This window comes from Pan troglodytes, chromosome 1 (genome assembly GCF_028858775.2).
Source record: "Pan troglodytes isolate AG18354 chromosome 1, NHGRI_mPanTro3-v2.0_pri, whole genome shotgun sequence".
Taxonomy (NCBI): domain Eukaryota; kingdom Metazoa; phylum Chordata; class Mammalia; order Primates; family Hominidae; genus Pan; species Pan troglodytes.
In genome coordinates this window covers 210,505,787-210,532,915 of record NC_072398.2, presented here as the reverse complement: position 1 = coordinate 210,532,915, position 27,129 = coordinate 210,505,787, and the positions used below count along the sequence as shown (strand labels likewise).

General features: G+C 51.9%; 1 protein-coding gene across 7 annotated transcripts in view; it reads right to left on the bottom strand.

The window, feature by feature from the left end:
* Positions 1–27,129, bottom strand: part of KIF17 (kinesin family member 17) — a 54,436-nt gene that overhangs the window by 6,789 nt on the left and 20,518 nt on the right. For 3 of the 7 annotated variants that reach the window (XM_016955419.2, XM_016955436.3, XM_054680318.2), the window contains exons 7-13: positions 21,062–21,209; positions 18,276–18,832; positions 16,932–17,012; positions 15,688–15,899; positions 13,529–13,760; positions 2,823–3,081; positions 1,307–1,377 (exon numbers count right to left, since the gene is read on the bottom strand). In XM_016955419.2, the coding sequence (XP_016810908.1) occupies positions 1,307–1,377; positions 2,823–3,081; positions 13,529–13,760; positions 15,688–15,899; positions 16,932–17,012; positions 18,276–18,832; positions 21,062–21,209 (1,560 nt within the window). Of the gene's footprint in view, positions 1–1,306; positions 1,378–2,822; positions 3,082–8,917; positions 9,047–13,528; positions 13,761–15,687; positions 15,900–16,931; positions 17,013–18,275; positions 18,833–21,061; positions 21,210–27,129 lie in introns of those variants that run through there. The other 4 variants (XM_016955430.3, XM_054680319.2, XM_063785351.1 and 1 more) reach the window with 2 other exon arrangements.

The window sequence follows — 27,129 nt, the reverse complement described above, 5'->3', positions numbered from 1 at the left end:
TGGAGTTGTGTCATGGAAGCTGTGCCTGCTGACCAGGCCACCCCAAGGGACTGGTGGACTCCCGCTGGTGCCCTTCTGTCTGGGCCTCTGGTGGCTGCTGGGGACAGTAGCTCCCAGCTAACTTAAAAAACTGGAAGAGTTTCGTTGAAAACACCCCGCTTAGCTGGGCACAGTGGCTCACGCCTATAATCCCAGCACTTTGGAAGGCTGAAGAGGGCAGATCACGAGGTCAGGAGATCGAGACCATCCTGGCTAACACAGTGAAACCCCGTCTCTACTAAAAATACAAAAAATTAGCCAGGCTTGGTGGCGGGTGCCTGTAGTCCCAGCTACTTGGGAGGCTGAGGCAGGAGAATGGCTGAACCTGGGAGGCAGAGCTTTCAGTGAGCCGAGATCGCACCACTGCACTCTAGCATGGGCAACAGAGCGAGACTCTGTCTCGAAATAATAATAATAATAATAAATAAAATAAAATAAAATAAAATAGAGGCCGGGCGTGATGGCTCATGCCTGAAATCCCAGCACTCTGGGAGGCTGAGGCAGGAGGATCACAAGGTCAAGAGATCGAGACCATCCTGGCCAACCCGGTGAAACTCTGTCTCTACTAAAAATACAAAAATTAGCTGGGCATGGTGGTGCGCGCCTGTAGTCCCAGCTGAGGCCAAGGCAGGAGAATTGCTTGAACCTGGGAGGCAGAGGTTGCAGTGAGCCAAGATCGCACCACTGCACTCCGGCCTGGTGACAGAGCGAGACTCCGTCTCAAAAAAAAAAAAAAAAAAAAAAAAAAAAACCACCACCACCACCCATGCTTTAAGAACATGCATTTCTGTTGCACTATAAAATATAGGAGATAGGTCTTGCCACTGAGCTTAGAAAAAGAAAAAAAAAAAAAAGACAGAATATGAGAGACGGGAAAATAAAGTGACTTAGGAATCCCAATTACTGCTTCATGAACCCTGTGAGGACCCTTTTGGTCTGAGGATTACCAGCAGGAAACCAGAATGTGCTGCTTGTCCTCTGAGTTTGAGGCTGAAGCCTCTGTCCTTCACCGGCAAGACGGGCCACCAGAACCATCTACTTTCCCTTGGTATTTATGACTGTGAGTACCTTTGAATGAGGGCCAGAGGGGGTTGAGGGTCTAGGTGCCAATGGAGGGACATGAAAAGTATCCAGCCTTGGCCCCTTCTTTAATCCTTAGGCGGGAGGAAAGTGGAAAACCAGCTCTCCGCAGTAACACTGACCCACAGCACTGGGGGCAAAGCCCTCCCAGCCCCCGACACCCCACTCCCTCTCCCGCGGTCCTCACCATGTTCGGCTCGCCATTGTCTGCTGCAGAGGTTTTGCGGGCTGGTTTGTTCTGTGGCCCAGTTGAAACTGCTATGAGAAAACAAAAGCTGAAGTCACTGCTGCCTGGTGCAAGGCCTAGAGGAGGGCACAGGTGGAGGTGGGGGTCAGGCCTGGCTCAGGCTTAAACAGGGGAGGACACTTCCCAGCCCAAGCCAAGGGATAATTTTAAGAAACAGACAGCAGGAGGGGCTCAGGCACCAGAGAAGACCCTCATCTGCTTGCAGGCAAGACAGCAGCCAAGGGGCTTCCAGGCAAGACAGCAGGCGAGGGTGGGAACAGACAGGAAGGCTGCTGCATCCCAGAGCATGTGGGAAATGGAGCGGGCTGGGGTCTCAGCAGGGATGGTGTCAATAAACATCAGAGATGTTGGACCTGGATGAACACTCTGAGCAAGAGGGAGGACTCCTGGGGGGCACTGCGGGCTCCCCAAATGGGCAGAGTCAGGTCCACGGCTGGAGAAAGAGCCACAGCATGTCTGGCTTTACTCTGAGACTCATCAGAGGTGAGGAGGCTTTCAAGGTCATCTTATCCAACCCCTTCTTTGTAAAGAAGCCCAGAGAGGGACAGTGATCTTCGGAAGGCCATATGGGAGGTCAGCAGCAAGAGCGGAAGCGGAACCAGGCCTGAAACTCTGAACTGTGGGTTTTGATCCACGGTCCTCCCACTCACTGCTGTGACTGTGACTTTGGACCCTCTGAGATTGTGTCCTCCTATGTGAAATGGGTAGAAAACCTGTCTTCTCAGGGCTGTCGTAAGGATGAACCAGTGACAATGCTGATTAGGATAACAATGACATGCAGCGAGCATCACTATGTGCCAGGCACTGCTGTAAGGGTTTTCTGTGTATTAACACATTTCTGGTTTTTGTTTTTTCGGGGTTTGTTTTGAGACAGGGTCGCACTTTGTTACCCAGGCTGGAGTGCAGTGGCACAATCTTGGCTCACTGCAGCCTTGACTTCCCAGGCTCAAGTGATCCTCTCGCCTCAGCCCCCAAAGTAGCTGGGACGACAGGTACATGCTGCCATGCCTGGCTAATTTTTCTATTTCTTTTTTTTAGAGACAGGGTTTCACCATGTTGGCCAGGCTGGTCTCGAACTCCTGGACTCAAGCAATCTGCCAGCCTTAGCCTCCCAAAGTGCTGGGATTACAGGCGTGAGCCACCATACCTGGCCTATTAACACATTTCAAGCCTTACAGCAACTTTAAGAAAGGTGCTGTTATTCATCCCCATTTCACAGATGAAGACACCGAGTCCCAAAAAGGGCACACAGGGAATGGTGCTGCCAGAATTCCAACCCACATCTGTCTGCCTCCAGAACACACCACTTTCTCAGAGTCCTGATGCATCAGGTACCCAGGGTCACGTGTCTGCTACACCCACAGCCTGCAAGGAGAGGCCCACGCTCCCTGCCAGTCTGCAGGATGGTAAGCCGTGAAGGAGGGAGGGGAGGGCAAGGGCCAGCCAAGCTCCTGACCTACTGGGAGGCTGGTTTTTGTGATGACGGGATGTGGGATCTTCCAGAAGCCGTTATCTTCGTCCCAGCAGGACTCACGCAGAATCTTCTCCAGGTTGCTGTAGTTACAGTCCCTGCGAATCAGGGGCTGCACCTGCTCCAGGAGCTGCTGCAAGAGCATGGAGTCACGCTCCTGCCGGCGGATGGTGGCCAAGTAATCGATCTTCTCCAGCTGAAACTCGGACTGCAGATCTTTGATCTCCACCTCTGCTGCCCGAAGCTGAAAGCAAAGGATGACAAGCAGTGAGCAGGGAAAGATACCTCCCCTTCCGTCTAACCACCCTGTCCACTCACTGTCCTGCCAGCAGCCACGCATCGTCTGTTCATTGGCCTGATCAGCCATCCATTCTCATCCCCACCATCCATCCAGCCATCCTTCCCTCCATCCATCCATCCACCTCCTCTCACATCCACTGATCCTTCCGTCTATCCAATCACCCTGCTGCCTCTCCACCCAGCATTTAAATGAGCACCTAATGTGTCCCCCCAGCCCTGCAAAATGTAGGGGAAAAGTTGATCAGCAATCCCAACAGCCAGCCCCTCAGTCACTATCTCCCATTGTACATTTTATTCAGGAGCCTTTGAGAAATCCCCACATCCAACACCACAGTTCTAAAGGATATCAGAGAATTGCACAAGTGACATCTCTAAGGAGGACAACAGGCACAAACTCTCCGACTTGACAATCCTCACTCTCCCACTGCCACAGCCCTGTGTGACGGTGTGACAAACACTGGACCTAAACAACGGACCTAAGAGTAAGACCCACCCTGATCTGATCAAGGGTTCCAGATTCTTTTGGTCTCCTGCTCAAGTCTGCCAGACCGGTCCCCCGGTCCCTCCTGAGCACAGGTGACTGCCAGCCCCAGCCATAACCACCCTCTCCCTGAGCCCCAAGACTACCTGGTGCACAGTCTGTTTCCTCACAGTCTGATTAGTAAAGAAGGATGTTTGAGGCAGGGCGTGGTGGCTCACACCTGTAATCCCAGCACTTTGGAAGGCTGAAGTGGGTGGATCACTTGAGGTCAGGAGTTTGAAACCAGCCTGGCCAACATGGTGAAACCCCATCTCTACTAAAAATACAAAAAAATTAGCCAGATCTGGTGGCACACGCCTGTAATCCCAGCTGTTCAGGAGGCTGAGGTAGAATTACTTGAACCCGGGAGGTGAAGGTGAAGATCACACCAGTGCACTCCAGCCTGGGCGACAGAGTGAGACTCTGTCTCAAAATAAATAAATAAATAAATAAATAGATAAATAAAAATAAAAGAAGGATGTATGAATTCATGCACTGATACTCACCCATTTGAGAACAGCTGGCAGGACATGGGTGGGCAGGACAGCCACAGAGAGGCTGGTGCACAGGGGTTTCAACTGGATTAACAATGTTCCACTTCTTTTGTTTGTTTGTTTGTTTGAAATAGATACGAGGCTCACTTTGTTGACCAGGCTGGTCTCAAACTCCTGGACTCAAGCAGTTCTCCCATCTCAGCTTTCTGAAGTGCTGGGATTACAGGTGTGAGCTACAGTGGCCCAGCCTGCTCCATTTTTTTTTTTTTTTTTTTTTTTGAGACAGATTCACTCTGTCGCCCAGGCTGGAGTGCAGTGGCATGATCTCAGCTTACTACAACTTCTGACTCCAGGGTTTGAGCGATTGTTATGCCTCAACTCCCAAGAAGCTGGGATTACAGGTTTGAGTCACCACGCTCAGCTCATTTTTTGTATTTTTAGCAGAGACGGGGTTTCACCATGTTGGCCAGGCTGATCTCAGACTCCTGACCTCAGGTGATCCACCCACCTCGGCCTCCCAAAGTGTTGGGATTACAGGTGAGCCACCGCGCCCAGCCCTGCTCCATTTCTTAGACTGGGTAGTAAGCACATGGTGTTAGTGGGTATAATAATCATTATATGTTTTTGTACATCTGGAATCACTCACAATAATTTTTGTTTGTTGTTATTTTTTTAGAGACAGGGTCTCACTCTGTTGCCCAGGCTGGAGTGCAGCGGCACCTTCTCAGCTCACTGTGGCCTCGACGTTCTGGGCTCAAGCAATCTTCCCACCTCAGCCTCCCAAATAGCTGGGACTACAGGTGTGAGCCACCACGCCTAGCTAATTTTTTAATTTTTTAATTTACTGTAAAGACAGCATCTCCCTGTGTTGCCCAGGCTTGTCTGGAGTTCCTGGCCTCAAGCAGTCTTTCTGCCTCGGCCCCTCAAAGTCCTGGGATTACAGGTGTGAGCCACTGCACCCAGCACGATAATTTTTGTAACAGTTTTCTTGAGACATAATTCATATAATTCATATGCCATAAAATTCTCACTCTGTCACCAAGCTGGAGTGCAGTGGCATGATCTTGGTTCACTGTAGCCTCGACCTCCCAGTCCTCCCTCTCTTCCAGTCCTCAGCCTCCTGAGTGGCAGGGACTCCAGGTGCATGCCACCACATCTGGCTAATATTTTTAAAATTTGTTGTAGAGGCAGGGTTTCCCCCATGTTGTCCAGGCTGGTCTTGAACTCCTGGGTTCAAGCGATCCTCCCACTTCGGCCTCCCAAAGTGCTGGGATTATAGGCATGAGCCACTGCACCATCCAATTTATCCCTCTTTTTTTTTTTTTTTTTAAGTAACTTGTGCTTTTGGTGTCATACCTAAGAAACCACTGCCTAATCCAAGGTAGCAAAGATTTACACCTACGTTTTCTTCCAAGAGTTTTACAGTTTTGGCTCTTACATTTAGGTTTGGATCCATTTTGAGTTAATTTTTGTATGGAGTGTGAGGTAGGGGTCCAACATTATTCATTGGCATGTGAATATCCAGTTGTCCCCGCACCATTTATTGACAAGACTGTCCTTTCACCACTGAATTATGTTGGCATCCTTATCAAAAATCAATTGACAGGCTGGGCATGGTGGCTCACTCCTGTAATCCCAGCACTTTGGGAGGCCGAGGCGGATGGATCACCTGAGGTCAGGAGTTCGAGACCAGCCTGACCAATATGGTGAAATCCCATCTCTACTAAAAAATACTAAAATTAGCCAGACATGGTGGCATGTGCCTGTAGTCCCAGCTACTTGGGAGGCTGAGACAGGAGAATTGCTTGAACCTGGGAGGCAGAGGTTGCAGTGAGCCAAGATCACGCCACTGCACTCCAGCCTGGGTGACAGAGCAAGACTCCATCTCAAAAAAAAAAAAAAAAAAAAAAAAAAGGGCCGGGTGCGGTGGCTCATGCCTATAATCCCAGCACTTTGGGAGGCTGAGGAGGGCGGATCACAAGGCCAGGAGATCAAGACCATCCTGGCTAACACAATGAAACCCCGTCTCTACTAAAAAATACAAAAAATTAGCCGGGCATCTTGGTGGGTGCCTGTAGTCCCAGCTACTCGGGAGGCTGAGGCAGGAGAATGGCGTGAACCCCGGAGGCGGAGCTTGCAGTGAGCTGAGATCACGCCATTGCACTCCAGCCTGGGCGACAAAGCGAGACTCTGTCTCAAAAAAAAAAAAAAAATTAATTGATGACTGTAAATATGAGGGTTTATTTCCAGATGCTCATTTGTATTCCTTTGATCTGTGTGTCTGTCCTCATGCCAGTACCACACAGTCTTGATTACAGTAGCTTTGTAGCAAAGCTTTGCAACCAGGAAGTGTGATTCCCCTCACTTTGTTCTTTTCAAGATTGTTTTGGCTATTTTGAGTCCCTTGAATTTCATTGTAAACTTTAGGATCAGCTTATCAATTTCTGCAAAGAAACCAGCAGGAACTCTAATGGGTATTGCCTTGAATCTGTAGATCAGTTTGAGGAGTACTGACCTCTCACCAATATGAGTCTGCCAATTCATATGAACATGAGATGTCTTTCCATTTATTTTGGTCTTCTTAATTACTTTCACATTTTTTCATTGTTTTTGGAATGTAAGTTTTGTACTTCTTTTTGTATAGCTGGGCGTGGTGGTGCACATCTGTAATCCCAGCTACTCAGGAGGCTGAGGCATGAGAATCACTTGAACCCAGGAGATGGAGGTTGCAGTGAGCGGAAATTGTGCCACTGCACTCCAGCCTGAGACTCTGTCTCAAAAAAAGGAAAAAGAAAAAAAGAAAAGACAATATCGAAGCAGCTCCTCACACATGTACCAAGATAAACTTTAACTAGATCATTAATTTACTTTTTTTTCTCTACCCCTGTGACAGATTAAGGATCAGAGATTTAAATGTAAAAAAGACGAAACCATAGAAGTTCTAGAAAAAAAACATGAGGGAATTTTCCCATGATTGAAAATCAATATGCAATAATTTTTTAACAGTTGGTCAATTTGACAGAATCTAAAAATTGAAAATTTTCATATGGCAAAAATACCATAAAGCACAGTAAAAGACAAACTGGAAAAAAATTTACAATTTATATCACAGACCAAGAGCTAATATTCCTAATGTATGAAGAGTTTCTACATGTAGAAAAGAAAAAGAACAACCACCCTAATAGAGAAATGAGCAAAAGAAATAAAAATAATTTGGAGAAAAACTGCAAATGGCCACAAAACATATGAAAAACTATTCAACACTGCTCACAATAAGAAAAATGCAAATTAAAACTGACGCTAGGCACAGTGGCTCACGCCTGTAATCCCAGCACTTTGGGAGGCCAAGGTGGGGTGGATCACTTGAGGTCAGGAGTTCGAGACCAGCCTGGCCAACATGGTGAAACCTTCTCTCTACTAAATACAAAAAATTAGCCAGGCGTGGTGGCACATGCCTGTAATGCCAGCTACTTGGGAGGCTGAGGCAGGAGAATCACTTGAACCTGGGGGGCGAAGGTTGCAGTGAGTCGAGATTGCACCATTGCACTCCAGCCTGGGCAAAAGAACGAAACTCCATCTCAGAAAAATAAAATAAAATAAACAACAACAACAACAACAAAAAACTACACTGAGACATTATTTCTCACCTAACGAAGTGGTAAAAATCCAAGTTTTAGGGGCTGGATGCAGTGGCTCATGCCTGTAATCCCAGCACTTTGGGAAGCCAAGGCAGGAGGATCACTTGAGCCCAGGAGTTTGGGACCAGCCCGCGCAACATGGTGAAACCCCGTCTCTACAAAAAATACAAAAATTAGCCAGGCATGGTGGTGCATGCCTGTAGTCCCAGCTATTCGGGAGGCTGAGGTAGGAGGATCACCTGAGCCCAGGAGGTTGAAGTTGCAGTGAGCTGTGATCGTGCCACTGCACTCTAGCATGAGCAACAGGGTGAGACCTCATCTCAATAAAGAAAAGGAAAATCCAGGTTTTTGTAAATATACTCTGTTGGTGAGAAACACACGGATACATGCTAGTGGAAATGCCAAACAATACAATCCTTATGGAGGAGAAGTTGGCATATCTAGTGACATCGAGCAAAATCACACTTGCATTACCCTTTGTCCCAGCATCCCTAGTTGGAGGAATAGATTCCAAAGAAACCCACCAAGAATACAGAAGTCATATGCACAGGCTGTTTACTACAGCAGCCTTTATTATTACAAGATATTGGAAACACCCCAAGTGTTTATCAAGAGAGGACTGACTCAATAAGCAATGATCCAGCCTCACGATGGAGAGCTATGTAGTTGTCAAACAATGAGGAGGCCAGGCGTAGTGGCTCACGTCTGTAATCCCAGCACTTTGAGAGGCCGAGGTGGGTGGATCACCTAAGATCAGGAGTTCAAGACCAGCCTGGCCACCACAGTGAAACCTCATCTCTACTAAAAAATACAAAAATTAGCCGGGCATGGGTGGTGCATGCCTGTAGTCCCAGCTACTCGGGAGGCTGAGGTGGGAGAATCTCTTGAACCCAGGAGGCGGAGATTGCAGTGAGCCGAGCTCAGGCCACTGCACTCCAGCCTGGGCAACAGAGCGAGACTCCGTCTCAAAAACAGAAAAGAATGAGGAGTATCTCTCCATACTGCTGTGACCTTCAGGATACTATACATTGTTGTGTGAGAAAAGCTAGGTAGAAGAAAGCGTGCACTAGAGCTACTTTTATCTAAGAAAGAGATGGCACGTGTGTTCTTGTGTGTGTGTATATTGGTCTGTTTTTACAATGCTCATAAAGACATACCCGACACTGGGTAATTTATAAAGAAAAAGAAGTTTAATGGACTCACAGTTCCACATGGCTGGGGTGGCCTCACAATCATGGTGGAAGGTGAAAGGCACATCTTACATGGTGGCAGGCAAAAGGAAAATCAGAACCAAGAGAAAGGGGTTTCCCCTTATAAAACCATCAGATCTCATGAAACTTATTCACTACCACAAGAACAGTATGGGGGAAACCGACCCCATGACTGAATTATCTCCCACTGGGTCCCTCCCACAACACATGAGAATTATGGGAGCTATAATTCAAGATAAGATTTGGGTGGGGACACAGCCAAACCATAACAGTGTGTATACACACATACGTACATATTTCCTTATACAAAAAAAATTTAAAAATAAAATAAAATAAACAGCATTCTAGGTACCTGAGGATGAAAACATCCATCTAAGCCTGAATCTCTCCAACAAGACCTCCAAAAAAACATGCAGAAGAACCAGGAGAGAAAAATAAAGCCACCCTTAACCAGCCTACAGCATGACCTGAAGACAGAGAACGCTGGAAGCTTTGAATCACATGGAAGTACAGAGATAAACCCCCCAGTCCAGCAGACAGCCCCGGAGCCACCCCATGGGGAGGTAAGCAGAGAGCATCCAGGACAGCATGGGGCGAGGAGGAATGAGGTGATGGAAGGCAGGGTGCAGTCCCTCCACAAGGAGCAAGACAATCCTAAAAACGGATCTGAAACCTGAAAATGAGAAACTGATGGAAGAGACCAGTACGTGTGCAGGACCAGAGGAGTTAGTCTCCGGAAGGTGCTGCATTTAGAAGTGGGAAGCGCCCTTGAGGTGGAAACTGAAAGTCCTGCAGAAACAAGAGAAAACCACAAAAGACAACCACCACCAAAAAAATAAGCTTTCACCCCCAAGATTTTTGCCCCCTGTTTTTGTGCCTGTGAATATGGTATCTTCCTTGGCAAAAAAAAAAAAAGGACTTTGCAGCCAGGTGCAGTGGCTGATGCCTGTAATCCCGGCACTTTGGGAGGCTGAGGCCGGCAGATCATTTGAACTCAGGAGTTCGAGACCAGCCTGGGCAACATGGCAAAACCCCTTCTCTACAAAACAATTAGCTGGGTGCAGTGGCATGCGCCTGCAGTCCCAGCTACCTGGGAGGCTGAGGCAAGAGAATCGTTTGAGCCTGGGACAGCCAGAGTAACACAGCAAGACCCCCAGGAGTTTGAGACCAGCCTGGGTAACATAGCAAGACCCCTCCGCTACAAAAAATAACAATAATAAAAAAATTAGCCAGGCGTGGTGGTGCGTACCTGTAGTCCCAGCTACTCTGGAGGCTGAGGCAGGAGGATTTCTTGAGCCCAGGAGGTCAAGGCTGCAGTGAGCTATGATTGTGCCACTGCACTCCAGCCTGGGTGACAGAGTGAGACCGTATCTCAAAATAAAATGAAAAATAAAAATAAAAGCAACAGAGAAGGCAGAGAGGCAGGCAGGAGAGATGTGGTAGAAGAGATGCTTCTGAAAGATGAGGCAGGAGTGGAGTCAGAGAGATTCCACGCATGAGAGGGACTGCTTCCCACTCTGGCTGTCTTTGCAGGGATCCAAGAGCCCAGGAATGCAGGCGGTGTCTAGAAGCCAAGAGTGACCCACAGCCAACAGTCAGCAAAAAGATGAGGACTTCAGTCCCGCAACCAACTTCATTGGACTAAATTGTGCCAACACCTGAAATGAGTGTGGACAAGGATTCTTCCCCTAGAACTTCCTGAAAGAAGCCCAGCCCTGCTAACACCTTGATTTCAGCCTTGTGGAATTCTAAGCAGAGAAGCCAGCCCCACTGTACCTGGACTCTGACCTACAGAACTGTGAGATGATATGTTTGTGTACATTAAGTAAGTAAATTTATAGTAATTTGTTAACACAGCAATAGGAAACAAATCAGAGATTGATTGATTGATTGATTGATTTGAGACAGGGTCTCATGCTGCTATCCAGGCTGGAGTGCAATGTCACGATCTCCGCTCACTGCAACCTCCATCTCCCAGGCTCAAGCGATTCGCCCACCTCAGCCTCCCAAAGTGCTGAGATTACAGGCATAAGCCACCGTGCTTGGCCTAGAGTTCTATTTAAAACTACACTTCACTATACAAAGAGAAGAGTGTGCTATCGAATGAAGAAAACTAAGATACCACCTCAAACTTCATCTCTGCCTTCAGCTGTTATTGATAGTCCAGAAAAACATGACTGTTTACAAAGTAAACAGAAAAGAACAGATGTGTCTAACCAAAGCTACCAGAAGAAACAGAAAATAAAAATCAAAACATTTCAGTGAAGAAAATTCTCCCCGAAAGCACAAGCTCACAGAACCAAGCCAGCAGATAAAAATGTAACACAAGGCCAGGTGCAGTGGCTCACACCTGTAATCCCAGCAGTTTGGAAGGCCGAGGCGGGAGGATTGTTTGAGCCCAAGGGTTCAAGGTTATGGTGAGCTATGATCGTGCCACTGCACTTCAGCCTGGGTGACAGAGTGAGACTCTCAAAAATAAGAAATAAAAAATAACCCCAATTAGAATACATTTGAATAAAATGTTCTTAAACAGGCATTCACAGGTATGAACATTTCTAATCCAAAATTGAAAAACTTAGAAAGGGACAAAAAAATCAAGAAGATATGAAATAGGACATCAATGAAAAGAAAGGAAAAAATATTAGAAATGTAGACCTAATTCAAGATATCTATGGGAGACTGAATTCAACTGGAAATATAACAAGGAGCATTAAGAAAAGATATAAAAATAGCCAAGAAAGGCCAGGCACGGTGGCTCACACCTGTAATCCCAGCACTTTGGGAGGCTGAGGTGGGCGAATCATGAGGTCAGGAGATCGAGACCATCCTGGCTAACACGGTGAAACCCCGTCTCTACTAAAAAAATACAAAAAAAGTAGCTGGGTGTGGTGGCGGGCGCCTGTAGTCCCAGCTACTCGGGAGGCTGAGGCAGGAGAATGGCGTGAACCCAGGAGGCGGAGCTTGCAGTGAGCCGAGATCTCGCCACTGCACTCCAGCCTGGGTGACAGAGCGAGACTCTGTCTCAAAAAAAAAAGAAAATCCAGGAAAATAAAAAACTAAAGAGGTTAAAGAGGCAAAAAGGTTTTGTTTTGTTTTGTTTTGTTTTTGAGACAGAGTCTCACACTGTCACCCAGGCTGAAGTGCAGTGGCGTGATGTCAGCTCACTGCAACCTTCACCTCCCAGGTTCAAGGGATTCTCCTGCCTCAGCCTCCTGAGTAGCTGGGATTACAGCGTGCGCCACCACGCCGGACTAATTTTTGTATTTTTTTTTTTAGTAGAGACGGCATTTCACCATGTTGGCCAGGCTGGTCTTGAACTCCTGACCTCCAGTGATCCTCCCATCTCAGCCTCCCAAAGTGCTGGGATTACAGGCGAGAGCCACCGCGCCCAGCCAAAAGAGGCAAAGTTTTATGCTTGGCAAGATCCTTAGGCTGCCAGGACGGTGGTGGGGGCGAGGGGGTGGGGAGGACCCTGCAGATGGCCAAGGAGCCATCATGAGGATCAGGAGACCCAGACAGCACAGAGAAAGCTCCAAAGGCAGTGCACGTGACCCTCACCGTGGGCAGAATCACGCTCTCCCTGACTCAGGCCTCACTCCCTTTCTCCAGCCACATCTGCCCATTCTCTGCTCCTAGAAGATGCTGACCTCACTCCTGCTTCAGGCTTCATCCCAATGCTCCTCCTCACGCCACCCAGCGCTGGTTCTCTCTCTCAGTTCCCCCAGAAGTCTCTACCTCCAGGAGAATGTCCCTGTCCCCCACCTGTGGTAGCCCAGGTCCTTCTGAGGTTCCCAGTCTGGGTGCTCGTTTCATGGGCATGCTTTGTGGAAAGCACTTTGTAGAAATGAATCAAGTTCTGCATTTGTAATTTGTGCACTTAACCATCAAGAAAAATGAAAACATAAAAACAGAGTTGTCTCGCCCTGGTATTCTCTTCACAGTACTGACCACTCCTCAATATTCTCTTACTTATTTCTCTCCTGTGTTATTTCTTACACACACACACCCCCCCACACGCACACACACAACACATACCCACATGTGTGCACACACACACAACATACCCGCATGCATGCACACACACAACACACACACTTGGAGGCAAGCTCCACAGCGACAGGGACACATCTGTCACTGTGACTGCTCTGCCTGCCAGCATCAGAACAGGGTGTGTCACACTGCAGGCACTTAATAAGTGCTTTCCAGCCTGGGCAATATGGTGAGACCCTGCCTGTCCAAAAAATTTAATAAAGTAGCCAGGTGTGGTGGTGCACATCTGTAGTCTCAGCTACTCGGGAGACTGAGACAGGAAGATGGCTTGATTCTGGGAGGTGAGCTGATTGTACCACTGCACTGCAGCCTGGGCGACAGAGAGACCCTGTCTCTAAAAATAAATAATAAATGCATGCATGCCTGCTGTGTAGAGTAGAGGGTTGCCTGGCGTCCCACAAGGTGTAGGGATGCCTGGATCGGGGGGTCTCACCCATCTCTGGGCAGCTGGGCATGGGGGGCTGCATCTGGGCCTCACCTTCCTCTGCATCTTCTCTAGCAGCTTGCTCTTGGCCCGCACTTCCTCCTGGATGGAGTCGTAGACGTTAAGCAGCACCCAGTCCCCGCTGTCCTCATCCGAGTTCTGCAGGGCAGCCACCAGCTGCTTCCTGCGCTCGTCTGCGTAGCGCTTGCGCCGCTTGTGCTTCTCCTTCAGGTCCTTGTTCTTGGCCTGCTCTCCACCCACAACCTGCTGCTCCAACAGCTGCAGACTGCCGGCGTGGAGGAGAAAGCAAACAAGACAATATCTGCCCATCACCGAGCACGTGCCATCCAGCAGGCTCCAGGCTATGCGTGGGCCCCCCAGATCCTTCCAACAACCCCACTTCACAGGGAGGGAAACCGAGGCTCGGCGACAGGACGCTGCTTGCTCAGGGTCACAACCAGGATTCCTGCCCAACTCCCTGCCTGTGCACTTGACCACAGTGGCAGGTCAGGGTGGGAATCTTCCTGCGGGCTCAGCTAACCCACCCCTGACCTGCGGACTTCCCACGCTGGTGCTCCCTGCAGCTGAGCAGGCTAGTTCTGTGTCTGAGGCCACTGGCATGATGAGAAGAACCCTGGGTTGTGAAAAATGTTCAATACACTCAGCGCACAATATTTAATCAGGCAGGGACATGCACAATACATGGTTAAGACTATTTGTGTCCAAAATGCTCAAAAACGTTTAGAGTTTTGTCCTTTAGAGGTACAAATTTTTGGCTGGGTGCAGTGGCTCACGCCTGTAATCCCAGCACTTTGGGAGGCCTAGGCAGGCGAATCACTTGAGGTCAGGAGTTTGAGACTAGCTTGACCAACATGATTAAACCCCATCTCTACTAAAAATACAAAAATTAGCCGGGCGTGATGGTGCACACCTGTAATCCCAGCTACTTGGGAGGCTGAGGCACGAGAATCGCTTGAACCCAGGAGGCAGAGGTTGCATTGAGCCAAGATCACACCACTGCACTCCAGCCTGAGCAACAGAGCAAGGCTCCGTCTCAAAAAAAAAAAAAGAAAAAAACATCCTGCTGTGGGTCTCCATCAGGATGGAGCCCAAGCACCCAAGGAGGGCACATAGGGTCTTCCCTCTATCTCCCCTGCACCCCACTCCGCGGCTCACTCCAGCTTTCACTCACGGCTGGCACATCTCCAAATGCCCGGGCCGGGTCCCACCTCCACACCTTTGCAGGTGCTGTGCCCTTTCTCTAGGATGCCACCCCTGCAGCAAACCTTATTCAGGTGTCTCCACTTCTGTGAAGGCCCCCAGCCTTCCCTCCACACCACACTGTGAAAACAGCCAGGACACGTGCCAAGTGTTTACTGCGTGCCCGGCGCGGGGCTGCCACGCTGCAGGCAATGCCTCATTTTGACCCTCACCACAAGCTTCTCACACTGGGACTACTGATCTCGCCCATTCTGAAGATGGGCAGTGAAGGCACAGAGAGGTTGCAAGTTGGCCCCAGGTGGCAGAGCTAGTGGAGGAGGCAGGCTGGGAACTGCTAGAGAACAGGACCCTCTTGGCCCTGCCTGTCCTCCGCCCTGGCCTGTGGGCCCTTGGGGCTGAGGCAGCAGCTTGCTCATCCTTGCGTCCTGGGCCCAGCACTCAGGGGTCGCTCAGTTAGTGTTTGAACTGTGGCCTCTGGGACTGGGTCTCCGCCTGTTGAACCCCTGGATGACCATGACATGGAGGTCGGGCTGACATCATCATTAACGGAAGTGAGAACTGAGGCTCAGAAAAGTTAAGTAACCTAACAAAGCCACACGGCAAGTGAGGAAAGCCCAGCTCCGCCGGCGATCCCAGAGAGTGCCTGGGGATGGCTTGTCCTGTGGGTGAGTGGGTCTCACATTCAGGAGGGCACTGGAGGCCAGGGGGCTGGGGGCTTGGCTGGGATGGGAGAAAAGCCTGCGACACTCTGCCCTGGGATTCCTGAAACCTGAAGGCCAGCAGGCCTGACAAGGGATAGTGGTGGCAGCCTGTGTCTGGAGCAGAGCCCTGCCTGCCCAGTCCCCACTGCGCCTGGAGAGAGGATCAGGGCCGCCCTGCCAAGTTAGAAGGGAGAGCTGGGAGGAAGCTATGGCACCCCCGCCTCCATCCTGGAAGGCAGCCCCTTCCCACCTCACCGTGGGGTCCCGCCAGCCCCATGCTCTGCTGCTTACCGGGCCAGCACCTGCTGCTGGTCCACAACGGGCAGCGGGTCATCGGTCAGCACCGCCACCTCCATGCCCACGCTCTCCCTCTTCACACCAGCTGTGGCCGGCAGGGGCTCAGGCTGAGCCACCAGGGCCACCGGGGCCTGAGCCTCCAACCACACGCCAGGCTCTGCTGTCCGCACCACCTCTAAGGCCACTTCCGAGGCCAGATCTACCTCCTGAGTGTGAAGAGAAACCCAGGTGGAGGTGGGAAGGCCGCCCCAACCCCCGCCGACAGCTCCCAGGTGGCTCAATCCCAGACGGGGCCATTCCGCCTGCTGCAGCCCCGACAGATCACCTCCAGCTCAGGGACACCAGTGGCACAAAAACACGCCCTGTTGAGTTCTTACTGCCGCTATTCCCACTGACACCCCCACGCTAGGAGGAAGGCTCCCAGCTTCCTCTCTCACCTCCCACAATCCAGTCTCCACAGGCAGCCAGGGCCATCTTAAAATAGAAACCGATCACATCCCGTTCCCGATGAGCCCCATGTGACTTCCCGTCACGTTCGCAGGAAAGTCCACTTTCCTCCCTGCCGGCTCCCTGCCTCCACGGCCTCCCCCGCCACCATGGCCTCCTTTTCCATTGCTGAGAAAGTCAAGGTCTTTCCAGCCATAGGACCTTGGCACTTGCTATCCCCTCTGCTTGCTGCTTCCCCCCTTCCCTCCTTCACGCCTGGGTCCCACCCCAGAGTCACTTCCTAGCCAGGGCTGCCCCGGCTGCTCCATCTACGCCCTGCTGAGAGCCTGCTGCAGGCCCCGTGCCCAGCCCACACTTGAGTCCAAACTGTCTTCTTCCTCTATAAATGTGGGGAGATTTAAAGCTTCCTTTCCTTTCGCTCCCCTGGGGTGTTCAAATTGGGTTCCCCGATGGTGTCATAGGGGCCACCAGCCCTGACCTGCAGCCCTCGTCCTTTGCACACACTGGGCCTCAATTCCTTTACACAAAGGGCGACAAGGCTAAGGAAGGTTTGAAAGCCACCATCTAGAACAACAGGCCACTTTCACTCCATAAGAAGAAGATGATGGTTCCTCCCACTGCACACTGCCTGGCCACGGGCCACGGGCCACAAGCCCGGGGAAGGCTGGGGTTGTTGTTCTCAGCTCATGGATGAGGAAACTGAAGCTCAGGGAGGGAGAAGACAAGCTGGAGTTTCCCAGGAAGTTGAAGAGAACCCCGTCCCCCACATGGAGGCCCGGGGAGGTACTCACAGGCCTGGGCGGGAAGTCATCAGCCGCCTCGGCTTCGGGCCTGGCATCCCTGGGCTCCAGCAGGTCTGTTGGCGCAGGGACCTGGGAGGAAAGAGGGGATGGGGGAGAAAGAAGGCTGATTTGGGCCAGAACCATCCTTTACTCCCTCACCCCTGGCCTCACTTCAACTCCCCAAGGCCTCCCACCACCCCCCAACCTCCCCTGCCTGTCACTCCCGAGAGAAGGAGCACAAAGGAGGGAAGAGATGAGGGAGAGAACAGGGAAGAGAGGAAACGGGAAGACAGGCGTGTGGTGGGCACCTGCTGTGTGCCAGGAGCGTTGCCTGCATCCACTCCTCTGAAGCATCCTCATTTTACAGATGAGGAAACCCAGCCCAGAAAGGTCACACAACCAAGGAAGTGGTAGACCTGGGATCTCTCTCTCTAAATACACACACACAGACACACACACACACACAAAATACACACACACACACAGAAGAAAGGAAAGCAGAGAACAAAGAGAGGAGAAAATAGGACTTTTTTTTTCTTTGAGATGGAGTCTCGCTCTGTAGCCCAGGCTGGAGCACAGTGGTGCGATCTTGGCTCACTGCAACCTCCGTCTCCCAGGTTCAAGTGATCCTCCTGCCTCAGCCTCCTGAGTAGCTGGGATTACAGGTGCGCGCCACCACACCTGGCTAATTTTTATATTTTAGGTAGAAATGGGGTTTCACTTCACCATGTTGGCAGGCCGGTCTTGAACTCCTGGCCTCAGGTGATCCACCCACCTCAGTCTCCCAAAGTTCTGGGATTACAGGCGTGAGCCAATGTGCCTGGCCAAGAGGAACATTGTTTTAAAAACAAGAGGGTTGTTGAAAAGGGAGAAGATGTTGGTCAGGGGGCCAGATGGAGGAAGAGCAGTGTCCCAGAAGCCTCGTGGTCACTGAAAGGTGGCTGGATTCCCACAGACCCCCCACCCAGCTCACTACAGAGCTCACAAGCCGGTGAGCGTCGCCCAGGGCTCCGTCAGGCCTGGACACTCACTGTAACCATAGCAACTGGGCAAACACCCTGTACAGCTGTCCCTCCGTCTGCAGAACGGGAGCCCACCTGGCATAACCTTGCATCGCGACCCCAACTTTCTTATTGAATCACAGAGCATGAGACAGAGCTTCTCCTTCCCTAACCCCTGGACACCAGTGCCCCTGAGCCAGCCACCAGTGCCAGAGCCGCAGCAGACACAGTGGAGCCACGGCCTGAGTGTCAGAGGCCGTGTGTGTGAACAGTGTGTGCACAGTGAGCTCCGGGCCCTGGGCAAGCTCTGCCTGCTCAGTGTTCACATGGCACCATGCGTGACATCAGCTACCTGCACGGGGACCTTGGGGACGTCTGCCTGGGGTGCGTCTGTCCTGGCCACGGTGGAGGAGAGTCTGGCCAGCTTGGCTTCCACCTCGGCAAACGGGTCCTGCAGGCCTAGTAACCCCTGCAGGGGCACCTCCTGCGGCTCCTCTTCCGGGAGGTAGTTCTGTTCCCCCAGCAGGTGCCCAGCGGCCTCCTGCCCGAGGCACTCATCCAGGAAGTATCTGCTCCTGGACTCCTCAGTGGGCATGGAGACCTCCACGTTGGAGGGCTCCTCAGGCCCAGGGAATGCCTCAGGCACAGAGGTTTCTTCGAGTGAGGATGACTCACTGGAGCCCAGAGAAATCTCAGACTTGGAGGGTTCCACCTTGGGCAGCTCCGCAAACCTGGAGGAAACCTGAGTCTTGGAGACATCGTCACTGGGCAGAGTGTCGGTCGTGGAGAAGACCTCGGGTTTCACCACCATCTCATACTGAAAAGCAGGCGGGTACTCAGAGCTGCTGGCAAACTCAGCCCTGGACATGACCTCAGCCTTGTAGAGGACTCCCACCTGCAGGACAGCCTCTGCAAAATGGAGAACTTCCTTCAGGTTTTTAAAGGGTCAGAATGAGAGACCCTTCCCTAGAAGGTGGCTCCAAGCCCAGTGTGTTTTTTTTTTTTTTTTTTTTTTTTTGAGACAGAGTCTCGCTCTGTCACCCGGGCTGGAGTGCAGTGGTGCGATCTCAGCTCACTGAAAGCTCTGCCTCCCAGGTTCATGCCATTCTCCTGCCTCGGCCTCCCGAGTAGCTGGGAGTACAGGCGCCCGCCACCATGCCTGGCTAATTTTTTTTGTATTTTTAGTAGAGACAGGGTTTCACCATGTTAGCCAGGATGGTCTCGATCTCCTGACCTCGTGATCCGCCCCCACTCGGCCTCCCAAAGTGCTGGGATTACAGGCGTGAGTCACCGCACCCGGCCCAAGCCCACTGTTTCTAAAAGACCAGCTTAAGAGTCAGAGCCTCCCAGACCCTCCAGAGGCTGGCTACAGCCTGCCTGCCTTCCCATCTCTGCTTTTATCAGAACCCAAACCCTACCACCTTCCACCTCTTCCAGGAAGCCTTCCCTGACCAACGCTGGGATTCCTCCATTTTCTGACCTCCACAGCCACTGAGTGCTGGGCTCTTAAGTCACACCCAGCCTTGGGACCACTCTTCGCACACTGGCAGGCTTCCTGGGGCCTTGTTGCCTTCCAAGGCTGAGAGCTCAGCAGATTTCATGCCCGGGTGCCCTCGGAGCCCTCACTGGAGTGGCCAGCCCAGGGCTCTTGTCCACTGGATATGCTAGATCCACGGGAGCTAAATGAATGCTGTGGATGAATGTCAGAGCTCCAGAAGCCAGACGAAGATCTGCTGGAGGCCTCATATTCAATCTGGACTGGAGGGAACACTCCAAAGGGCATAAAATGCTAGAACCTGCTCCCTCCTCTTCCCCTGGGTCTCCTCCAAGAGCGCGTCTCCCTTGCAGCGGAGACAGGGCTGCATTCACATGGGCCCCTTAGTGCTCCAGTTCAGGGGGCTCCCGGCGCCTCTCATACCTCCCACCCATTTCTTTATCGTTATGTCCCAGACTCCTGTAAGAGGGTCTTGATTTTTCCCTTTGCTGAAATATGGCACCCACTCCCTAGCTAAATGGCCTGGATCTCTCTCAGCCTTGGTTTCCACACAGTTATGGGAGGATTCAGGGAGTCCTACCTCGCTGGACTGGGGAGACAGAGGCTCAGTGAGGAGGTGCAGGTAAAGCACCCACACAGTACCCGGCACGTGGTAATGTGCCAACAAGCGGTACCGACGGTGCGATCAGTATCATCATCATTCCAGGCCTGGATTCTACACTATTCATGAGTGCTAGGAAGTCTGAACCTCCAGGCAGCATGCGTGTTTGACTGACACTGGTACGGCAGAATATCCCAGGGTGGCAAAAAGAAGACAAAAACTAAAGGCTGAGTGCAGTGGCTCATGCCTGTAAGCCCAGCACTTTGGGAGGCCAAGGCAGGTGGATCGCTTGAGCCCAGGAGTTCGAGACCAGCCTGGCCAACATGACGAAATCCCGTCTCTACTGAAAACACAAAAGTTAGCCGGGTGTGGTAGTGTGCACCTGTAATCCCAGCTACTCAGGAGACTGAGGCACGAGAATTGCTTAAATCCGGGATGGGGAGGTTGCAGTAAGCCAAGGTCATGCCACTGCACTCCAGCCTGGGCGACAGAGCAAGACTCCATCTCAAAACAAAGAAATTTTTTTTAAAAAAAAGAACACAAAAACCTCCAGATAGGTAAACAGTTGTGGCTAAGGATTAAATCCTTATTATGGAATGTGTTTGCTTTGCTAACAGAGAGGCTCAAAAGTAAGAGGAGACTGGAAAACACAGAAATTCGGGGCAGGGGCTGGCCTCTAAAGAAAGGGTGGTGCTTCACAGCTCACAGTCAGCCTTGAGCTGGGGCCCAGTCCATGGCTAAGCCATCCCAGTGCAGTGCTGTGGGTGAGAACACTGGCTCTGGGGCCAGACTGCTTGGGTTCAAATCCTGCCTCTCCTTTACCAGCTGTGTGACCATGGGCAAGTTACTTACCCTCTCTGTGCCTCAGTTTCCTCATCTATATAGTGAGCATAATTGTGGTACCTACCTTACTGGACCACTGTGAGGATAAAACAGACCTGATCCTCGGGTGTAGAAAATGCTCTGTGATGCAGTTACTGCAGTGAGGCGGAAAGGAGGCCACCTTCCCTGGAGACAGCCTCGGGGGGCAAGGGGTGCCCACCTGTCTCCTTCCGCAGGTTCTCCTCCAGCGTGGACAGCCTGACGTCATATGAGTTGCGCATGGCAGTGATGTCTTCCTCCAGCCTGGCCCGAGACTCCTGCTCGGCCTTATAGTCGGCTTTCAGCCGGGCCAGGCGCTCTTCATACTCCTGGGGGGGTGGGGGGGACCAGAGGGCAGGCAGCATTTTATCATCATTTTGAAACCCAGCTTTCGGTATTCCTTTTTTGTTATTCAAACAATACAGAACATATAAGTAAGCCAAGAGAATCCAATGGTACAACACTGTGATAATTACTTGCTGGTGAAGACCTTTCCAAACTGTTCTCAATGCTTTTTTGTTTTGTTTTGTTTTTGAGACAGGGTCTCACTCTGTCCCCAAGGCTGGAGTGCAATGGCATAATCATGGCTCATTCCAGCCTCGAACTCCCAGGCTCAAGTGATCCTCCTGCCTCAGCCTCCCGAATAGCTGGGACTATGGGCATGCCACCATCAGCAAAAAAAATTTTTTTTTTTTTTGAGACGGAGTCTCGCTCTGTCGCCCAGGCTGGAGTGCAGTGGCGCCATCTTGGCTCACTGCAAGCTCTGCCTCCCAGATTCACACCATTCTCCTGCCTCAGCCTCCCAAGTAGCTGGGACTACAGGCATCCGCCACCACGCCCGGCTAATTTTTTTGTATTTTTAGTAGAGACAGGGTTTCACTGTGTTAGCCAGGATGGTCTCGATCTCCTGACCTCGTGATCCACCCGCCTCGGCCTCCCAAAGTGCTGGGATTACAGGCGTGAGACACCACGCCCGGCCACCATCAGCTAATTTTTTAAAAAAATTTTGTAGCCCGGGCGTGGTGGCTCATGCCTGTAACCCCAGCACTTTGGGAAGCTGAGGCAGATCACTTGAGGCCAGAAGTTCAAGACCAGCCTGGCCAACGTGGCGAAACCCCGCCTCTACTAAAAATGCAAAAATTAGCCAAGCGTGGTGGCATGCCTTTAATGTGTTACTGGGGAGGCTGAGGCATGAGACCACTTGAACCTGGGAAGTGGAGGTTGCAGTGAGCCGAGATCACACCACTGCACTCCAGCCTGGGTGACAGAGTGATACTCCGTCTCAAAAATTAAAATAAAACAGAAATAAATAAAAAATTTATAGAGTAGGGGTCTCACTGTGTTGCCCAGCTTGGTCTTAAACTCCTGGCCTCAAGTGATCCTCCCACCCCAGCCTCCCAGAGTGTTGGGATTACAGGCATAAGCCACCACACCCAGCCTCTCAGTGCTTCTTTTTTTTTTTTTGAGATGGAGTTTCACTGTTGTTGCCCAGGTTGGAGTGCAATGGCGTGATCTTGGCTCACTGCAACCTCCAACTCCCAGGTTCAAGCAATTCTCCTGCCTCAGCCTCCCAAGTAGCTGGGATTACAGTTCAGTTGTCCACCACCACGTCTGGCTATTTTTTTTTTTTTTTTTTTTAGTAGAGACGAAGTTTCACCATGTTGGCTAGGCTGGTCTCGAACTCCTGACCTCAGGTGATCCACCAGCCTCAGCCTCCCAAAGTGCTGGGATTACAGGCATGAGCCATCACGCCTGGCCTGTTTGTGGGTCTTTTTCTTCTTCTTGGAGCTGATCTTGCTACCAGTGGCCTCTCCAGGCCCATTGCTGATGGTTTCTCCTTGGAAGAGAATCTCCTCTTTTTCTTGGCAATGCTCCTGTTGCCTCTCCCTCGGGGTCACTAACTGTTTCCTCCTTGGATGATTATGTCCTCATCTTTTTTTTTTTTTTTTAGACAAGGTGTCACTCTGTCACCCAGGCTGCAGTGCAGTGGCGCAGTCTCAGCTCATTGCCAACTCAAGTTCCGGTGAACCCGAACCCCAACCCCGGCTCAAGCAATTCTCCCACCTCAGCCTCCCGAGAAGCTGGGACCACAGGCACCCACCACCACACTCGGCTAATTTTTTGTATTTTTGGTAAAGATGGGGGTCTCGCCATGTTGCCCAGGCTGGTCTCTAACTCCTGACCTCAAGCAATCCACCACCTCAGCCTCCCAGAGCGCTGGGATTACAGGAGTGAGCCACCGCACCCAGCCTCCACCTTGGGAAGACATGCTGCCAGCTGTCTTCCCAGGATCACCACTAGCCTGCTCCTCCTTGGGAAAGATTTCTTCTTCTTGGGTTTGGAGAGACGAGTCTCCCATTTTATTCTCCTGAGGAGACCCCTGGGGTTTTGGCTTTTGCTTCTTTTGGGGGTTTTCAACCATTTCACTACTCCAGGATGAGGACTCCTGGGAGACAGCCAAGGGCAGGACACACTTGCCCAGGGAAGGGTGTGAATGGGTGTGAACGGGTGTGAATGGGTGTGTGATGTGGGAATGGGTGTGAACAGGTGTGAATGGGTGTGAACAGGTGTGAATGGTGTGTGAGCTCTCTCAGCAGCACCCTCCTTCCTCACAGCCCTCTACAGCTGCTCTCTTCTGACACCAGGGCAAGGGCCGCCAGTTGCTTCTTTTCCTTCCTTGGGTCTCTTCTGTCTCTCCAGCTTCCTAGTAATCTCAGGAGCTGCTTTTTCTTTCTGAACCATTGCTTCCTTCATGATAGTCTCTACTTATTTGATTACAGTTTATTGTTGGTCTCCTTGGTCTCCCCTACCAGAAGGCACCCTCCAAAGAGCAAGGACTATCCTGTCCTTTTTTTTTTTCAGACAGAGTCTCGCTCTGTTGCCCAGGCTGGAGTGCAGTGGCATGATCTCGGCTCACTGTAACCTCCACCTCCCAGGTTCAAGCGATTCTCCTGCCTCAGCCTCCTGAGTAGCTGGGACTACAGGTGCACACCACCACACCCAGCTAATTTTTTATATTTTTGGTAGAAACAGGGTTTCACCATCTTGGCCAGGCTGGAAGGACCATCCTGTCTTGTAACCTCAGATCCTGCCAGAGGAGGGATTCAAGAAACACCTGCGGAGCCAGTAAATGGCAGAGCAGAACTGCAGGTTAATGGGCATGCAACATATTCAGGCCTCTGACACACATGGCTCAAGAGAAGGGCAAGGCATTTATGAATTAAAGATAGTCTGGGATCCTTTGTCTCCTGGAGCCACTGCTGACAGAGATGCCTGCCACTGTAGTAAGCCAGAGAGAGGGGACAAGGACAGGGATGGTGTGGGCAAGCACCATGTCATACTCCCACCTCTCCAGATCCCTTTGGCAAATAGAAACTGGCATGGACAGCACTGATTTAGGCTCCTAGGGAGGGAGAGAAGGGGACGGAGAATAATTCAGATGTAACCATGCATTCTTTAGTACATTTTTAGATACACTTGAACCTCAAAGCAATGCCCACAGTGTTACTGAGGCCCAGGGAGGTTCCATGACCAGGCAGCTCCTCAGAGCCCTGCAGCCCTCTCCTCCACTGCCGCCTGCTCTCGCTGCCCTCCTCACCAGCTGGCATCCCAGGGCCCATGACTTGAGTCAGCAAACATCCCTGACTCCCTCACCCAGCCCCTCTATTGTTTTCTCCCAGCACAGCCCTGACCCTGGTTAAACCCAGGCCTCACCTTAGCAATACGTGGATGGAAACACACATATATGCGCACACACACATGCAGGCACACATGTGCACACATGCATACACATGCACCCACAGACACACATGCACCCTCAGGCACACATGCACATGCACGCACATGCATACACACACGCACACACACACGCACACACACATGCATGTGCACAGCACCACCAATCTCCATTCTTTTTTTAATTTTTAATTTTTTTTTTGAGTCAGAGTCTCACTCTGTCGCCCAGGCTGGAGTGCAGTGGCGCCATCTCGGCTCACTGCAACCTCCACCTCCCAGGTTCAACCGATTCTCCTGCCTCAGTCGCCCAAGTAGCTGGGATCACAGGCACGTGCCATCACTCCCGACTAATTTTTGTATTTGTAGTAGAGACGGAGTTTCGCCATGTTGGCCAGGCTTGGTCTTGAACTCCTGACCTCCAGTGATCCGCCCGCCTCGGCCTCCCAAAGTGCTGGGATTACAGGCATGAGCCACTGCGCCCAACCCCATTCTCACTTTTAAACATGGGACCTGAATCTCAGGCAGGCGGGTTTCGACATGGCTGAGCCCACAGCCCCAGTCCTACCCTTTCGCTCTGTCTTCCCAACCTTCCTCTCCCCCCACATCCCCTGCCTGGTAAGTCACAGAGAACAGGGAGGTACAGGACTCCCTCACCTTCCCACCTACCTGCAGATCTACCCGGAAGCTCCATCTCCTCTGAACCCACGCCACCCAGCTCCAGGACCTTGTGCTTGCAATCCGCCCCCTCCTTCCTATAACCTCGACTTCTCCTTCTGTGCTGGATAATTCCCGAGAGTCTACAACACATGCTCTCTTACTTCCAACATTTAAAGCATGAAAAACCCTTCCTTGGCCCCACATCCCCCTCCGGCTAGAGTGTCCAGCACCCAGCACGCGCTCACAATATGCCTGTTAAGGACTGAATGGCGGAGCTGACCCCCAGCTCTTGCTTGGTACATGATACACAGCCCGCCAAGGAGAGGATGGCCCTTCATTTCATCCTCTTTCATCCCTAAGAAGCAGCAGGAAAGCCGCTATGATGCCTGTTCTGCAGATGAGACAGAGGCTCAGAGAGCTCAAACAACCTGCCCAAGGTCACAGAGCCCATAAGGATGGACTTGCAGAAAGCTGGACGGACCCTAGGAATCTTCTGGTCCAAACCCCTGTTTCAGACTGGGGACCGGAACCCGGCTCCTGGCCCGTGCCCTCTTCCCTACACAGAGGGGGCTCCTCCCTTTCCCTGAATGGTTCTGGAATACAAAGGGAAACACGGTCCCAGGAGCATAGCAGGTGCTCAATAAATATGAGAGTTGAGAAAAAGAACAAATGGGAGGCAGGAGGGACGCAGGGATAGCGGGGTGGGGGAGGGGCACAGACATCTTCAACGCTTCCTCCAAGCATGGCTCACAGAAGAAACCTCAGGGTTTCTTGGAATCCTGGTGGCGGTGGCGTCAGCCAGCACCACTCTGACGCAGTGTCCACTAGGCCGCCCCACGAGAAGGAGGCAGGCGACCCCATCCCCAGGGCAGAAGGCACCCCCATCCGTGGCACTCCAGGGGCCCGCCAGGAACAGCGTCGCTTCTCCCTGGTGACCACCAGGGGGAGGCAGTGCCCTACTTACTGGACAGCGGGGGCCGCCGGCCCCACCGGGCTTCCCGGGAAGGAAGCCTCCGTCCCCGTCCTGCACAGCCCGCCCCACCCCTCCATCTGTGACCAGAACCCCCCGGGCTGTGACTCCGTGTGTGACTCCCAGCCTCCGAGCCCCGCTGTGTGACTCCATGCCCACTCCGAACAACAGCAGGCTGACTTCTCTGGTTTCTGCGGGCTTGTCTGAGCTCAGCCATCCCCCAGGGCCCCTCCTTGCTAAAGCCTCCCCGGGAGCCTCCCCAGAGCTACAGGAAGGGACCTGACACCCGGGCTGGAAACGGCAGTGGAGGGGGAAAGGCAGTGCCCGCTGCCGAGCTCCAGAGCCTGCAGGGGCGGACGGCGTTCACTGGGGGCACCATCGAGCCTCTCCCCAAACAGCACAGGCCCCGCCCGTCACGTGCAGCACCCGAGGCTCTTGGATGGATTTCTCCCACGCCTCCGGCCCACAGGACTGAGACCCCCACAGTCCTTCTCCTGTCTGCCCCAGAGGCTGGGCCCCAGGTACCCACAGCCCAACAGGGGCTTCTGGGGCCTGAGGACGGACCCCAGTGGGAGGTGGGAGGTGAGTGGCAGGGGTCCTGCAGCGGATACATCCAGGCCCAGCCCCGGGATAGCTCGTCCTGCCTGGCATCAGGTTTCACATCAGGAAAAGCCAGGGTTCTAAAGGGACTATCAGGCCCGGCGCAGTGGCTCACGCCTGTAATCCCAACACTTTGGGAGGCTGAGGTGGGAGGATCGCTTGAGCCCAGGAGTTCAAGACCAGCCTAGGCAACATAGAGACCCTATCTCTACAAAAAAATTTAAAAATTAGCCAGGCGTTATGACATGCACCTGTGGTCCCAGCTACTTGGGAAGCTGAGGTGGGAG